The sequence below is a fragment of the Papilio polytes genome, unplaced genomic scaffold, assembly GCF_000836215.1.
Source record: "Papilio polytes unplaced genomic scaffold, Ppol_1.0 DF824135.1, whole genome shotgun sequence".
Taxonomy (NCBI): Eukaryota; Metazoa; Arthropoda; class Insecta; order Lepidoptera; family Papilionidae; genus Papilio; species Papilio polytes.
The window spans coordinates 2,701,631-2,718,600 of NW_013525069.1; the positions used below are offsets into that span (position 1 = coordinate 2,701,631).

Sequence of the window (16,970 nt, forward strand, 5' to 3'; positions counted from 1 at the left end):
ATTCAGTCTAAAGTTCTCCCTTAAGCCTTTTAAGAATTTTGATGCAGAATACTAAAATAGCATTTATCATAAAAGTCTAACAGTGTCTTATAATCCATACTTTATTCCATTAAAATTTGACATCCGTCAGAAGCAAAGTATTTAAGATTCGTTTCACTATCCAGCCGTGAGTGTGATAGTTATTTATGTAAATTCTTAGCTTTCGCCCGCGACTTGGTCAGCGTGGAATTAAAAAAAAACCAAAGTAGGTAACCTATGTGTTCTAGGCTATTCTAATTTAGGCTAATTTTGTCCAGAATATTAGTATGATTAATGACATGTATATTTGTATTTCTAGCTGCGGCAGCATCAGAGCCTCAGACGCCTGCGCAGCAGATAGACTACAACTTCGCACGAGACGAGATCATGCTGAACGAACTTAGCAACGATCCCATACAGACCGCCATCTCGCGCCTCGAGCGACAGCACGAGGAGGACAAACAAGGTACAAGAACGAATGAAAGAGTGAACGATTGAATGAATGAATGAATGCAATTAAATGAGTATTGAGTGTATCTAATATTTACATTTGTATTTGTTTCAGTGGCACTGGAGAAACAGAGACAGGAATACGAGCGTCAGTTCCAACAGCTCAGAAACATTTTGTCACCGACAACGCCGTACCCGCCCTACTCTTACGACCCACTAAAACTTGGTATGTAACTAATTTTATCATTGATTTATAGACCATTTTTATTCAAAAATAACATTTGTTTTATTAATTTAAAATTAAACACTAATATGTTCAAAATTATATCGATGTGTACTAATGTTATAAAGAGGAGACGTATTTTTGCATGTCCCGAAAAATTCGAAAACGATCCATTTCGTATGGATTTTAAAATTACTTTCGCCCTTAGCAATGTACATTATCACTGGCATGTATGCACTATTGGTTTTGTCACAATTGTCACGATATAATCTTACTAATATTATAAATGCGAAAGTTTAGATGGATGGATGGATGTTTATTAGAGTTTGTTGCCTAAACTGCTGAACGGATCTCGATAAAATTTGGCACATATGTAGAGGATACTCAGGAAGAACACATAGGCTATCAGTTTCTTTTTAATCAACTCGGACAGAGTCGCGGGCGAAAACTAATGAATAATTTGAAATGAATGATACACTTGCCGTAGGCAAGATGAGCGCGTGCACGCCGACGACGGCGGCGCGCGTGGAGCGCTGGGCGGCGGAGCGCGACGACACGTTCCGGCGCTCGCTGGGCCGCCTGAAGGCCGACATCCTGCGCGCCAACGCGCTCGTGCAGGAGGCCAACTTCCTCGCGGAGGAGATGCGCCGCCACACGCGCTTCGGCGTCACGCTGCAGATCCCGCCGCAGAACCTCTCGCCCAACCGCAAGGTACACTCCGACCGCTTCGCGCTAGTACACTTGCACATAAAATTATATTGCACCTAGCAGTAAGATTAACTGTACATATTCTTACAGAAAATCAATTCGAAAGCATTGAGTTGTCCTATTGTCGGGATAATAATAAAAAGTCGTTAACCATATATTTTTTTACATATCCATTTTGAGGTTGCATCCTATTGGTTATTCTATGTTGTAGTCGCATTATGTACAAAACGTTGCAGCAAGGTAAAGCATCACCAGATTCCCGGATTGTACAATAACCCTATTCCATCCTTCCGAATTCTCATATTCACGACTCATCCTATTTACACTTATCTAAAAAAACGCAACAAAACAATTATAATAAAAAAAAACATCAGTGAAACGATGATATTTGGTAGCGTGGGGCGTTCGTATCGGAGCCGGCTATAATGGTGCGTCGCGGCGCGCGCGGCGGACAGGTGTGGTCTATGGAGAAGCTCGACAACAAGCTCGTGGACATGCGCGACATGTACGACGACTGGCGGCGTCGCCAGCAGCGCGGCGAGCAGCAACCCGAAGAGGTAAATATGATCACCACTATAAACACTAATAAGTCATTTCCCTCTAAAAAAATACAAGCCATCTCTCTAATAAAGACACGTAGCCATATTAATCAATATGTGAAATAATTGTTTCTTGTCCTCTGTCTTACGTTAATCTTGTTTTAACACAAATGCCGTTGATCAAATTATAGAAAACTAGCTTTTGCCCGCGACTTCGTCTTCTGGTATTAAAAATAATAAAAAGTGTAGTCTATGTTACTCAGTGATAACGTAGCTTTTAATGGTGTAAGAATTTTTTAAATCAGCCCAGTAGTTTTTGAGTTATTTCAATATATAGAAAAATACAAATATTTCCTCTTTATGATATTAGTATAGATAAAGATGAAGTTTAGAAATATAGTATTTCTAAATATTGGCTGCTCAAAGTTTAAAAAAAATTAAAACTATCGCTTTATATGTATAAATACAACAGTATTATGAAACTTTCAGGATGCGGTACAATTAGATGCAGAATCGCCAACGGTGCGTTTATTGTACAAATAAATCATTTTTGAGTTTTTATGAACTTTACATTGATGTTCTGTTTGCATCTACTCATCTCATAAAATCTTGTAGATAGTATGGATTCTTTAACTTTTTACTTATGGTTTTTATTTGTTTTCTTAAAATATTTTTGAATACTCGTTCAATCTAAATATATACTAAAGGACTGACTGTATCTTACATTACAATTTATTTAAAAATAAACTTTTTATTGCACATCTGATAGAAATGCTTAAAATCACATTTTAATTTTCTGATGAACACTTCCTGTTGATTTTTCTCTCTTATATTTTTGTAACTAGCAATGTAAGTACATATTTTTTTGCTTAGTTGAGTGAAAATTCCGAATTCGATATTTTTTTCTTTGTTTCATTTTAGATACATTTTATCGCACGTCTCTAAAAGATTAATTTATTTTTAATTAATGTAAAATAAAAACAAAATCATATTCGTATGTATTTAGATTTTTTTGCCTTAATATTTGTTTTAACAGTAAAGAAGTATTCAAAGAGATATTAAAAATTAAAAGTAACCAAGTAACAATTTTAATTACCAGGAAACGACCGATAAAGCTTTGGATCCATTCTACGAGTCTCAAGAGAACCACAACCTGATTGGTGTTGCCAACGTGTTCCTGGAGGCGCTGTTCCATGACGTCACCCTCGACTACCACACGCCCATCATCAGCCAGCAGGGGGAGGTGGCGGGCAGGCTGCAGGTATGTATACACCGAACTTACTATATACGGAAGACTTCGAATAACTTATTAATATTTGTGTGTTAAATATAGGTGGAAATAAGCAGAGTGGCGGGACAGTTTCCTCAAGACAGGATTTGTGAGGCTGCCTCAGATAGCTCGGGTGACATGCGTGACGAAGACGAGCTTATCGACCAAGCATCGCAGCAGGTCAGTCACCACTTAACGAGTGTTTTAGAAAGTTTCTGTTATCTATATCGTTGATCACCACGATAGTTCTAGATGTGTACGCTTAAAAAAAAAGAAAAATCGCAATTCTCAATTTTTTAATTGAACATTGTCTGTCCTGCAGGTGACGATCCGTGTAAGCGTGAAGCAGGCGACAGGGCTGCCGCCGTCGCTGTCGCACTTCGTGTTCTGTCAGTACTCGGTGTGGGGCGGCGGCGACCCGGTGGTGGTGCCGCCCCTGGTGCCCGACGCGCCGCCCTCGCCGCGCGCCGGCCCCGCCCACGCCAGCCACCTCACGGTGCGCTTCGACCACAAGCGGGACTTCAAGCTGCCCCTCACTGAGGAGTTTGTGGAACATTGTGCAGGTAAATTAGTAGAAAAACAGGCTTTTAAGGGTTAAATCATACTTGTATTATAAATTCAAAAGTTTAGATGGATGGATGGTGGATGTTTGTAAGAGGCTTGTAGCCTAAACGGCTGAACGGATCTGGATGAAATTTGGCATAGGTGTAGAGGATAGTCTGGAAGAACACAAGCTAATCAGTTTTGTTTTTTTTTTAATCCCACGCGTATAAGGTTCGTGGCGAAAGCTAGTGATTTCTATATCTTGATGTTTGTTTACTTATATTGATGGGCGAAATTAAAGTTGTAGTTTGTGTGCAGAGGGCGCGTTATCAATCGAGGTGTGGGGTCACCGGTCCGCGGGGTTCAGCCGCGCGCGCGGCAGCTGGGATGTGGAGCAGCGCCAGCTGGCTAAGGCGCGCTCGCTGGCCGACCGCTGGGCGGAGCTCACGCGCAAGATACAGCTCTGGGTAGAGATACACGAACTCAACGACAACGGAGAGTACGCCCCAGTTGAGGTACATACCTGTAGTGGACTGTATGATAAAATAAAAACTTCTTCTCGGAGATACTGACGCCTTTATTGCTACCAAGATACTGCACGTCAAATATGTTAAACATTAACTATTTATATTTTACCGCGACCTCAATAATTGTTGCCTCGTGCCATGATTTTATTAATTTTTGTTAAATCAAAGACACCGCGTCCTTCGCCGCGCGCTGTTAAAGGAACATCAAAAGATGCCGCCCTTCGGCGGCGCGCGACGACAGTCCGGCCGGGGTCATCCGAGGTTACACGTGCCGCGAGGTGCATCCAAGGGCGGCACGTGTAACAGCGAGTAGGCATAGCAATTACGTCGCCAACAATACCTTTGTGACTCCTTTCGCAATATAAAAACTTGTATTTCATTGTTTATATATCGACGGATGACAGGCTACTAAGGCTTTGTTTTAACCGCCATTTTTTTTAAATAAATAAACCAGCGCTTGCCCACGAATCCACCAAACCTAAGTAAAGGCGATATTGACATATACATTCAGAATCAGCGAATTTTAAATATGAAATAAATAATGAAGTATGCAGAATTATAGTCATTTTAACTTAGAACCGGTCTGAAAATGTTTCAATTGAAATTATTTTCAGGATTTGCTTTTATGTTTTTTTTTTTTCTAAAAATGAATACTTTAAATGTAAAGAATAGAGTAGAGTATTACAGTGTGTATGTGTGCAGGTGACGCAGCGCAGCGACATGGTGACTGGCGGCGTGTACCAGCTGCGGCAGGGCCAGCAGCGGCGCGTGGCGGTGCGCGTGCGGCCGGCGCACAACTCCGGCACGCTGCCCATCATCTGCCAGCACATCGTCAGCGTCGAGCTCGGCTCCGTCACCGTCAGGTAACGCTACTTGTTTTTCGGACTTGCTGAAAAACGATTCTTCTTTTGATCTCTTACGAATATTTTTTTAAAAGTAGTATTTACTTCTTATTTTATCCTCAGTATCTAATGCAATGTAAAGCAAACAGTGGTCCTTTGAGCCGGATATCGCAACAAATACTTCATATTTTAATCACCAATAGGCTAATGATTTGGGGTACGGACTACCGGCCTTGAGGGTTAGAATCCCGCCATACGACTATTGTGAACCAAATCCTTGCACAAATCTAGAGCTTAGTTGGAATGGTTAAAGGAAATATTAGTAAATTAAGAAAAATCTACTAATATTTATAACATACTTGTTGCAATTCTAATCTTATAGGGATGAGAAACTAGTGATGTCAGTTTGAAATGTTTGATGTATTTACAGATCTCGTTTACAAAAGCCCCTAGACTCTTACCAGGAGGAGGATCTAGCAGTGTTAAGAGAGCGATGGAGCGAGGCGCTCGCGCGGCGCCGCCAGCACCTGCACGCACAGCTACAGGTCTCATATTTCATTGTTACCGACAAAACTGCCCAGGCCTTATTTAAAACTAACTTTCGCCCGCGACTCTGTCCTCGGGGAATTAAAAAAACAAAAGAAAGTAGCATATGTGTTCTTATCTTCTATATCTACAAAAAATCTTATCGAAATTCGTTCAGCAGTTTAGACTACTAACATCCATCCACCTATCTAATTTTTAGTATTTATAGAATGTATAAAATAGTATTTTTAAAATGTGTGTTATGTAAAATAAGTTTAACTTTATTATTTATGGTATGTCTTACTGTTTTTGTTATATTTATAGAAATTGGTGAACATGTCACCGTCAATGAAGAGCGAACGCGATATGGAGAGGGAGCAGTCTCTCGTGGAGCAGTGGGTGTCGCTAACGGAGGAAAGGAACGCGGTAAGTGGTCTCCAATATCTTTATAACATACTAACTGTTGCACGCGACTTCGAATGCATTAAAAAACCACTGTTACTGATAATGTAGCATTTTTATGGTGAAAGATTTTTTTAAATTGGCCCAGTAGTATTGAGTTATTTCAATACATACCAAAATGCAAATATTTCCTCTATATAATATTGTTATAGAAAACTTTGCAGATGTTAATAACAGATGTACTTGTGTCGCAGGTGCTGGTGCCGAGCCCCGGCAGCCCCATCCCGGGCGCGCCGGCCGCCTGGAGCCCCCCCTCCGGCATGGAGCAACACATACCTGTTCTCTTTTTGGACTTGAACGGTACATTTTAAATAAACAGTAGTCAAATGATATTGCTATTTCAACTACACTGTTTAAACTTTCGTGAGATATTAAAACGAATTAAAATCGGCACAACTCAAGGTATTTCGGTGTCGGCACCGATTAGTTTCGGACCCGTCAAGGGTCCACGCACGTGTAAGGCGCGATGCGCCCGCGTAAGCGATTTAAGGACGCCCTGAAGATAACAGTGGTAGTGCCCGCTTTAACATCTTAGCACTGCAGGGCCGGCACCGCCCCAGTAATACCACGACCACACAGAAGACAGGCGTGAAGTGGAAGCAATTCCGTGTTTCGTCTGATGAGTGTGATGCCGGAGGCCTAGTTTAAGTCCCTTTCTCTTTACCACCCTTTTCTTATAAGGGGAGAATGGGAAGGGGAAGTGGATTTGGGGGAGATGCATAGGAAGGGGAAATATCCTCTTTATGTGCGTCTCCTCCTCCGTCGTATAAGGGTAGGCAACGCATCTGCAATTGCGGATGTCTATGGGCAGCGGTCGCTTCGCCATTTTGGCGGATTCAGGTGGCCGCTTGCTCATTTGCCACCTTATGAATTAAAAAAAAAAGACTCCGAAACTTGTCGGAGCCGTCACCGGGATATTATAATATGAGAGTTGAGCCATTTTTAATTAGTTTGCTATTTTAAAAGTGAATGTGCGGGATGTGTTTGCACAGCGGACGACCTGAGCACGCACCCGTCGGGCGAGGAGGTGACGGTGGCGGGGCTGAACTCCATCCTGCCGAAGGAGCACGGCCACCGCTTCTACGAGCTGCACCTCCTGCACCACCACGACAAGGACGTGGCCGCCGTCGCCTCCTGGGACTCCTCCATACACGACTCGCAGTACCTCAACAGGATCACTGAACGTCAGTATACAAACGCTAACATAGGCTTATAGTCATCGGAAATTATTTATACACTAGTTGTTAATCGCGACTTCGTCCGCGAGATTAAAAAATATTAAAAAATAGCCTATGTTACTCACTGATAATGTTTCTGGGCTTTCTAATGGTGAAAAAATTATTAAAACTGGCCCGGTAGGTTTAGACGTATTTCAAAACATACGAAAATAAAAATCTTTATAATATTAGTATATATAGACGTTTACGCATTTGTAAATATGGGAGGGAAAAGTTTTTGGGATGCGTATTCGTAACCACACTATTTAACACGTTTTTAATTAAGTACGAACTTTTACAATTAATACTTGACAGGTTTTGTTATTTTTTTTCTAAATACATATTGTTTATAGCCAACGAACGCGTGTACCTGATCCTGAAGACGACGGTGCGGCTGTCGCACCCCGCGCCCATGGACCTGGTGCTGCGCAAGCGCCTCGCACTCAACATATACAAGAGACAGAGCCTCACTGACAGGATACGGAAGAAAATTGTTAGGTAAATACTTACTTCTTTAATTTAAAATCAACGTTTATGTCTATATAATAAATTAACTTTTGGGGAGGCCTATGCGGTTTCCGCAACGCAATTTTAAAACCGGTGTCAAATGAATTTTAAAATCAAAATTGTTAAGTTTATATGTAAATTGTAAGATTGTCGAAATAAAGGCTATTATTATTATTATTGATAATAAATTAACTTTAACACTCAGATCACTAACTCTCGCGAGAATGACGCGATTATTTCTGAATGACATTGACAGATGTCTAGGAACGGGAAGTGTGTGCCTATGATCTAGGTTTGCCCTGTTCTCCAATGGTATCGGTTTTCTCCTTAACAATGTTACTAATGCACTCAGAATTAATCAGTATATTCAGTGACGAATTGACGACTCAGATTGCATCTGATAGGATTGAAATCTGCAACTTTCTGCTATGGCAACTCTTCTGTGTTTGAATTAGTATAGAAATGTGTGGTTGTAGGACGGACCAGCTGACGCAGACGGGCGTGACGTACGAGGTGGTGTCCAACATCCCGAAGGCGTCGGAGGAGCTGGAGGAGCGCGAGAGCCTCGCGCAGATCGCCGCCACCGGGGAGGAGGCCAGCGCCGCAGACGGAGAGACATATATAGGTACAACATAGAAACTTTTACATTTATTATAAATCACTAAATAGCTTGGGATATTATATCCCAGATTAGAAGTCCTGAATGGCTTCCCCACCAATGACTGAGATGACGGATGATAGAGTTATTTGGAGGACGAAAACCCAGTGCGCCGACTCTATGGGAGTAGGATAAGGCAGGGGAGATGATGATGATGAATGACTTCACCACTCGATCTGCAACCTAAACATTTTACGCAGCATTTTGTATGAAAAACAATTTTTGTTTTAGTATAACTGAGTACGTTTTAAACTAACACTCAGTATTCTATTTCTTAACTTACTTTTTGACTATAATTATAAATAAATACATCTTGTCCATTGTATGTGGCATTCAAACTTTATTCGTACCAAATAATCACATAAAAATGCATATTAAAGTAATAATGATAAAAAAAAAGCAAATGTTTGTTTCCAGAGAAGTACACTCGCGGCGTGAGCGCGGTGGAAAGCATCCTGACGCTGGACCGGCTGCGGCAGAGCGTGGCCGTGCGCGAGCTGGAGCAGGCGCGCGGGCACACCCTCACCATGCGCAAGACCGCCTCCGTGCCCAACTTCTCACAGGTACCGCCACCGCCCGCCCCGCCCCCGACACGCCCACACACCGCCCGGACACGCCCACATCGCACACTGTTATGCCTTTCTCGTTTCCAATGAGACGGAAAGGCAAATCATCTTACATTCATTTCATTCATATTCTGTTTCATGCTTTAAATTGTCTTCCTTTTGTTTTTGTAGACAAAATGGAAGACGTATTTGAAGTTGAATTATGTTTTTATTTAATTTTACCGACTTAAAGGTATAATGTTTTTTACTTTGTAGTATTATTTTACATAAATATACCTTTGAGTTGGTCTCATAATTTTTTTTTGTTATTGAATCGCAGCTTTCAATACAAAAGGATAGATTGATTTGAAATAGTATGGGTGTATTGGTTGATGAAGTGACAGACCTCAGCAGATGTCAAAGGCCCATTGGACGGTGTTTCGGATATTTCAGTTAGTTCGGCGCACGTTCCCTTGGCTCCTGCGAGACGCAAGTCCCGAGCTCGCGGCGCGCGGCGCAAGTCGCCTTCACATTGACATCTGCGGAGGCGACGTAAGTCTCTTTATGTACCTTCATCGATCAATGTTGCCATGCTCTCGATCTAAACGTTATACTGCCCGCTTATTCATTGCAGTTTATGCTATTTCCGGCTTAACAATTTTATAAATGTATAGCTTTTAACCGTAATTACAGATTTCTTGCGATTGGGTTGTTTTACCTCCCGATATTTTGGCAGTGGTTGACCAGCTAGTCAACTGTGCTAAAACAACCCAATCTTGGTAAGAAACCCCTATCTTACGAACATATTTGTAAAAAACCACGACAATTTAATGTTATTTAACTGATTTGCATTGCAATGTAATATGCAACTAACTGCTTTGAATATCGTGGCTTTCGCGACATCTAACAACACAGCTGTCTGAACACAATACATATAAGCGTTGTAACCTTTTTATCGCTTTCAAATCGATCACTGAGTTTTGTTTTTAGCACTTTACTTAATAAAATCTCTGTTTTAATGTGGTTAATTTATATTTTCCAGTTTTTAGTTTACGTTTATCCTATTATCCTTACTTGCATAAAATTCAATGTCTTAAAACAATAAGTATGAAAATATCTAAACTTCAATAAATATTTTTTCTGTACTAAATATATTATTTGTTACGTATATCGTTATAAAAGTGTTATTTATATAGTTTTTCAGCAATAAAACGTTAAATGTACACAACTTAGTAATAAAATATAGTATATATGTGCGGGCACATCAGTTTGTTATACATTGTGTGTTTGCGCTTGCCACATTGCGGCGCAGCTGTCGCAGGCGCTGGAGGGCAGCGCGCGCGCCGCCGGCAACGTGAGTGCGCATGTCGTCATACGTCACCGCCATACGTCACTACATGTACATAGCACCGGTAGCGATGCGTTCAGCTCTTACGGCAATCTTCTTACAAATGATTAAAACGTGTTTTTTTGCTAGATTGAATCGTTTCTGTCCAAAAACTGCCAATTTCTGGCGTCATGTCATGCGCGCACAAATTTGACTAAACATTTTTTTTATAACATAAAGTGGCAAACGAGCAAGCGGCCACTAGAATCCGCCAAAATGGCGAAGCGACCGCTGCCCATAGACATCCGCAATCACAGATGCGTTGCCTACCCTTATACGACGGAGGAGTAGACGCACATAAAGAGCATATTTCCCCTTCCTATGCATCTCCTCCACCGTCAAAACCTTTTCCCCTTCCCAACTTCTCCTTATAAGAAAAGGATGGTAAAGAGAAAGGGATTTAAACTATCGCAAAACTGTCTCGATTTGATTCCTATAACCTTATATGAAGGTGCGGAAGGAGTTGTGCAACTAAACAGTTGAATGGGCAACGAAACAATCGACAATCGCACCACAGTTGTGCTATAGTTTAGTCAAAGGTGTGCACCCGCTCTAACTGTAATAACTTCTATAGGGCTAAATATGTTTACTTACAGCTTAAAAATATTTAAAACATATCGAAATTGATTGACGTAAATGGGTTTAACAATTCGCTATCGAAGTGCAACCAAATAGGGGACTCCTTTCCGATACGAGAACACTGTCTTGCTGTCAGCTTATTGGTGTTAGCCTTTGTGCCTGTCTGCGCAACCTGTCGCACAAGTGTCGTGGCATTATGTTGCATGAAGTAGAACTGTCATTGTTGTCACATTGTAAATAGGTCAAACGATTCTCTCATCGTATTTACTTTATCATAACAATATTGAACAATTGTGTCCATTAGTAGTATAAAAAATATATTCATTAATTGTTGGTTAAATGAAGTAGATTGTTCGCTATATTCGTTATTTAGTTGCGATGTCAGATTACATTAAAATATAAAAAAGTTGGTAATCGATTCTCGAGAGTTTGAAAATTCGTATTGTATTTGATTTATCTTTACACTCTTTAACGAAATTATAAAAATATAAAAGGTGAAGGTAAATAGTGCAATTTGGTAGCACAAGTGAAGCACTGAGGTTTGGTGGAAGGCTGTAGCAGAAATCAGATGTCAAAAAAAAATATTATACAGACATAGTTTCATATTGCATCAGCATTTGATGCGATATTTTCTATTCTGGAATTACAATGGGACGGATATGAAAAAATACTAAATTTTTTATTACGTTTAGATATATAAATATAAAATTATCGTACAGATAATGCGTTTGGATTCATCTCTGGAGTCGCTGTCCGGTCTGGGCAGCGCGCGGTCCGGCAGCGTGGCCGACCTGGCGGTGGAGCCGCCGCGCAGACATCGCCACTCGTACGCCGCGCCCTCGCACGCGCACGACGCAGACCCTTGCACACCACCTAAAACCTTCGGACTAGGTGAGTTAAATATAAATAATTAGATAATAAATAATATTAGGTAATTTATATTGTGTATAATTTTAGTATTCGATATGATTGTGGTTTCTAAATATTGTAAATTATAGAAACGATTTATGATAGGATGAAATGTGACATCTTTGTATATGCTACTTAAAAATGTATAGAAATGTAAAATTAATATATACAATTTCTTGTAAACGACACTCGTCTTACTCATTACCGAAGTTAAGGCTATGCGCCATGCGCTCGGCCACCTCAAGCTTGGTGAATCTGTAAATGCCTCTTCAAGGCAAACAGTGGCCATTCAGTCATAAAAAGACACTCGTAATTGATTGTTCAGGTCTTTATTTCATTTAGAACTTCGTTGTCCTAAATAGTAACCCATAATTATAAAAATTCACGATTTTATATCTAATGTAAAATTAGCAGTATTAGAAAAAAAACTTGGAGTAAGACCTATAATTTGTTTGCATAAATGTGAAGGATTTCCATCTTTAAATACAAACTATCATGTTTCTTCTCAAGCATTTCATATTTATTTTGTTATGCCTTTTGTAACATTAACACAGTGAACGCACTCATGCATATTGTAACATTAGATAACATAAAATATACAAAACAAAACAAATAGATTAAGTAGCACATAGAAAATAATTTTTTAGAGTTATAACTACATGAAATTGCACGATAAAGATTTGTAGAAGTAGTCATTCATATCAAAGCACATCGTTTGAACACACATTTTTATGTAATCAGGGTTAAATACATACTTTTCGCCTTTCAAATACACCAAATTAACATAATCCAACATCTTTTCCCCACTGGCTTTGTGGCAATGCTATGGCTAACCCTATCTCCTACAATCTTCTTTTTCACTCCCTTCTATTTTAAGTATTGTATCAAAATTAATAAAAAAACGATTTTCAAAATTGGCTTAACACTGAAAATATTTAATTTGAATAGAATTTTTACAAGTTTGTTCGTCTTAATTCAGTTCTATTCAAATAGATATTGTGCGGTGTGATTTAATCTCAGCCGTACATTATATCGGCTTGAACTAACGTATTTTTTCTGTATCTCAACCCTCGCTACCTGCAGGCTCGTTCTTATCAGGTAAAAGGACCAATACATCGTATTGACTCGGAATGGCAAATGTATGGCGAAATTATTAGACGAATGTTACTGCAGACTTAATTGAAACAAAATAGCTGTGTGGATACCGTTTCACTAACATCTATTTTCTGTTATGAATTGGCTGTATTAAATTCGAAGACTATTGGCTATTCTAAATTTTGTTTCTTCTAATAGCTAAGTAACACAGTTAGTCGATTTTCAATGGGCACTGGAATTTAGACCTTAATGTTGAAGCTATTAGATGTATACTGGATCAGCAAGCCTCCAGCGTTCGAGCTAGCTTCAGTTATGTTTTTGTTTGCGTGGTTTGTTTTATTTGCATGTACCGAGCATGATTTGTTGATACCTTACCTCCATCATGTAAATCGCCGTGGATTACGAGCGAAACGTGCTTCAAAATGACTTTGCTTGTGTTATAGAAAATATAGAAAAAAATGTACAATGAATTTTGATGTGTAAACAAACTTGAAAGGCAGTGTTTGTGTAGAATAATAGTAGTTATAGACAAAATACGGTAAATAGGATGGTGTGTGTATAACAACGAAGTGCATGGATGTAGACAATCGTATGATTGTTATTGTAACAAAGGGTGTTAGTGTAAACTACGCATGCACTAGATTGTGTTAAGTCAATGGTATTAAAAATTGTAGCATTTACAAAAAGTAACCAATGTTTTTAATGTTTGTATAACTCGAATATATAATAACTATAATTAGTTGTCAAAAATTTGATTGTTATTGTTGGAATATTGTTTTGTAGTGTCTAATATTGATAAGGTGATTAATATTTGTCTTGCAGCCCGGCCAACCTTCCTAAACTTGAATTTGAACCTGAACTCACTGCGACTACAAACTCCGAACAAGTGTACGTCCAAACATTTAAGTCGTAGAATCGCTAGAATGGCTTATTTCGACAATTTTAGTTATTTCGTATCTTAAATTACTTTGTGTGATTCTTCCTTCACTTTGAATTATATCCGTCAATAGAAAATGAAGCGATCTAATTTAAAATGAAGGTTAGTTTTAATTCGAGATTAGTTCATTTTCTAAGCCGTGTTTGAATTTTATTTGCTGACTCATTAGGAGTAAGTTATTGGTGCTATATTGGCATGACATTAATATGTTTATACATACCAAGCCGAAATCAGATCGAATTTAGTCCCAAAGTTTTCAGAAACGTTGTTGAAACTATTTACTCACTAATTTATTCTTGTGCGAAAATTTGTTCCGATTTTGGTTTTAAGCATGAATTGGCGATACATTTTGTGTTTCAAAATTATTACTACTCATTACATTAGAACAAAATTTTTATCATCAAAACATCAGAGCACCGCATTCCGATGGATAAGTGTTGCAGAATAGCACTGCTTGTAACATCGTTCCAATTATTCTATTTGTATTCTGTTTGTATAATCATATTTTAAATTTCTTAATTATATCATACATTATAATAAACATTTGTAGAGTGTAAAGAAAATTATTTGTAACAGGATCTTTTCCGTATGTTAACTAAGAAGATTTTTTCTACAAGTTTTTTGCATATCGAACACGTTCCGTGCCACTTATACAGTTTTTGTTTGAAAATTAACTCGTCCGACTATGTGGCACTGAACGTATTAACCTTTAGTTTGTTTTAACGACTTTAATATTTTAAAGTAGACATGAATTTGACGAGTTTTGTAAATTGTTAATGGTGTGTGTGTGCAGCGTCTCCGGCGAGCGGCAAGTTGGCGCAGCGTATGACGACGCTGCACGAGGAGCCCGGCCGACGCAACGACGACGACTCGCACTCCGAGCCTGAGTCCGCGCCCAACGACGAACTATCCACACCTCGCTCATACGTATGTTTATCTCCGTTTTACCTCCTCGAAACAATTAATCTATTCTATACTAATATAATAAAGCGTAAACACACTACTTCGTGGCGTAGGATGTCAGCAATCACAGCATATTTTTTTAATAAACATCCCTACACATATGTACCATACTCTTTAGGCTATGTATTTTCGTGCTATGAAACGTAGTGGATATATCAATTGCGAAAAACCTCATGTGTGAAAAGGCAACATCAAAAAAGCATGGTTTTCATGGTAACAGTAATTGTTATCCAATTGTGCATTTAAATTTTGAAATTTGCAATCGGTATTTTCACAAATGTAAAGAATAAAATAAAGCTTTTATAATTCCATTTTTGCGAAACAGCACGTAGAGATTATACATTTTTGCTAGACAGTGTTAAAGGAAGACCTTTAGACCATAGAAGACTATGATATTTTTGAACGTATTGTATGTAATATTCGCAGCGCACACGCGGTCGCGGCTCGTCGCGTGGCTTCCTGCCCACTTCAAAGACGCTGGACTCGCTGCACGAGCTGGCCTGCGAGCGCGCGCCCAATAAAAACTCGCCTTCTTTATCCTCCAGCGGATATGGTGCGTCATGGTGCATCAAATAAACTACAGCATTTTCTTCCTTTACATTTCCTCTGACTATAATTTGATCATTTTTAATTTCCTTGTCACAGGTTCGCAAGCGGTATCATCAACAAATCTAACGAACGACGACACCCTCTCGATCCGCAGCATGTCGGTCGACGACACACCGGACTTCGACAAAACGATGGACTACACACAATTCACTCGCACCAAATCCTCTGTGCTCGGCCTAAAGAACGAGATCTCAGAACTTAGGAACGATATCACTGAACTCAAGAACGATATAGTCGAATCAAAGAACGAATTGAACGATTCGACGTTCGAGAAAGCAAAGACTCCGGCTCTGACTCCGGTACTAACACCGGGATCGCGGAATCGCATCAATCCCTTCCTCAGAGACTGTGAGGTCGCACAGGAGGCGCAAACAGAACAGCTGGTGGATCCGTTGGGCGCTATTCCGGTGGAAACACATCCCATATCAACTAGTCCCACTTCTAAGACTATTGAAACTACACGAGTAAATGGCGAATCTACACACAACGATACACAAACTTCCTATGGTGTGTACTGGAAAGTTACACAAATTTTATGATATCCCGATGGGAATTACATTATAATGACTACGTGGGATGTAATTCCAGGTGAGGCTGAGGGTGAGGGGGAGGCGGAGTCGACGAGCTCGGAGCCATCGAGCCATGGGGAGGGTAGCGGGGAAGGTAGCGGGGAGGGCAGCGAAGCAGGTAGCGCAGAGGGGAGCGCGGAGGCGTCCTCAGTCGGCGACAGCGACTCAGCCGGACCGGACGCACCTATCTCCACGCAGTTGCCTGCTGGAAAAGTAATACACAATTTTTATATCCCATAGTTTTTTAATAATACTAATAATATAAATGCGAAAGTTTAGATGGATGGATGGATGTCTGTTAGAGTTTGTAGCCTATATAGGGCTGAACGGATTTCGATGAAATTTGGTATATATGTAGAAGGTAGTCTGAAAGAACACTTAGGTCACTCACTTTTGTTTTTTTTAATTACATTCAGACGGAGTCACGGGCGAAAACTATTTTTAAAGATAATTTGCTTAACATTGTCATGTGTTGTATTATTTAAATGTGGTTTGTGTGCAGGTGGTGCGGCGGCGCGCAGGCGGCAGTGCGCGTGCGGCGGCGCGCGCCTCGTACCCAGCAGCGCGGCCGCGCTCCGCCGCAGAGCCCGCGGCCAGCGCGCGCGCGCTCGACGACACGCCCGCCTCCTCCACGGAGCGCATCGGAGACGGTAACGCATTCTTATTGTAGTGTCTCTTAATAGCTTACTTTAGCCCGCTATATATCCCCATTGAGGGGCGGTGCTCGGAACTGACCCTAAGTTAGGTGACATGGTTTGGCCCAGTGCGGGTCAGTTGACTTCACACATATCTTTAAATTTCTTAGCTATATGTGCAGATTGCATCACGGCCACTTACAAGAGTATAGCCACTCTTACTTTAGTATTTTTTTTTTTTTTTTTTTTTTTT

The 16,970-nt window shown here is 40.1% G+C and overlaps 1 protein-coding gene across 5 annotated transcripts in view; it reads left to right on the forward strand.

Moving 5' to 3' along the window:
* LOC106099273 (kinesin-like protein KIF13B) overlaps nt 1–16,970 on the forward strand; it is a 90,938-nt gene that overhangs the window by 66,300 nt on the left and 7,668 nt on the right. Inside the window, exons 12-36 of one of the 5 annotated variants that reach the window (XM_013277761.1) lie at nt 338–484; nt 584–694; nt 1,179–1,402; nt 1,795–1,956; nt 3,038–3,199; nt 3,272–3,388; nt 3,531–3,771; nt 4,070–4,266; nt 4,981–5,141; nt 5,551–5,665; nt 5,970–6,071; nt 6,302–6,407; nt 7,100–7,291; nt 7,678–7,822; nt 8,308–8,456; nt 8,907–9,052; nt 9,488–9,586; nt 10,347–10,388; nt 11,720–11,891; nt 13,827–13,892; nt 14,735–14,868; nt 15,331–15,457; nt 15,550–16,020; nt 16,102–16,295; nt 16,585–16,732. In XM_013277761.1, coding sequence (XP_013133215.1) covers nt 338–484; nt 584–694; nt 1,179–1,402; nt 1,795–1,956; nt 3,038–3,199; nt 3,272–3,388; nt 3,531–3,771; nt 4,070–4,266; nt 4,981–5,141; nt 5,551–5,665; nt 5,970–6,071; nt 6,302–6,407; nt 7,100–7,291; nt 7,678–7,822; nt 8,308–8,456; nt 8,907–9,052; nt 9,488–9,586; nt 10,347–10,388; nt 11,720–11,891; nt 13,827–13,892; nt 14,735–14,868; nt 15,331–15,457; nt 15,550–16,020; nt 16,102–16,295; nt 16,585–16,732 — 3,930 coding nt within the window. The remainder of the gene's footprint in view (nt 1–337; nt 485–583; nt 695–1,178; nt 1,403–1,794; nt 1,957–3,037; nt 3,200–3,271; nt 3,389–3,530; nt 3,772–4,069; nt 4,267–4,980; nt 5,142–5,550; nt 5,666–5,969; nt 6,072–6,301; nt 6,408–7,099; nt 7,292–7,677; nt 7,823–8,307; nt 8,457–8,906; nt 9,053–9,487; nt 9,587–10,346; nt 10,389–11,719; nt 11,892–13,826; nt 13,893–14,734; nt 14,869–15,330; nt 15,458–15,549; nt 16,021–16,101; nt 16,296–16,584; nt 16,733–16,970) is intronic. The other 4 variants (XM_013277763.1, XM_013277762.1, XM_013277764.1 and 1 more) reach the window with 4 other exon arrangements.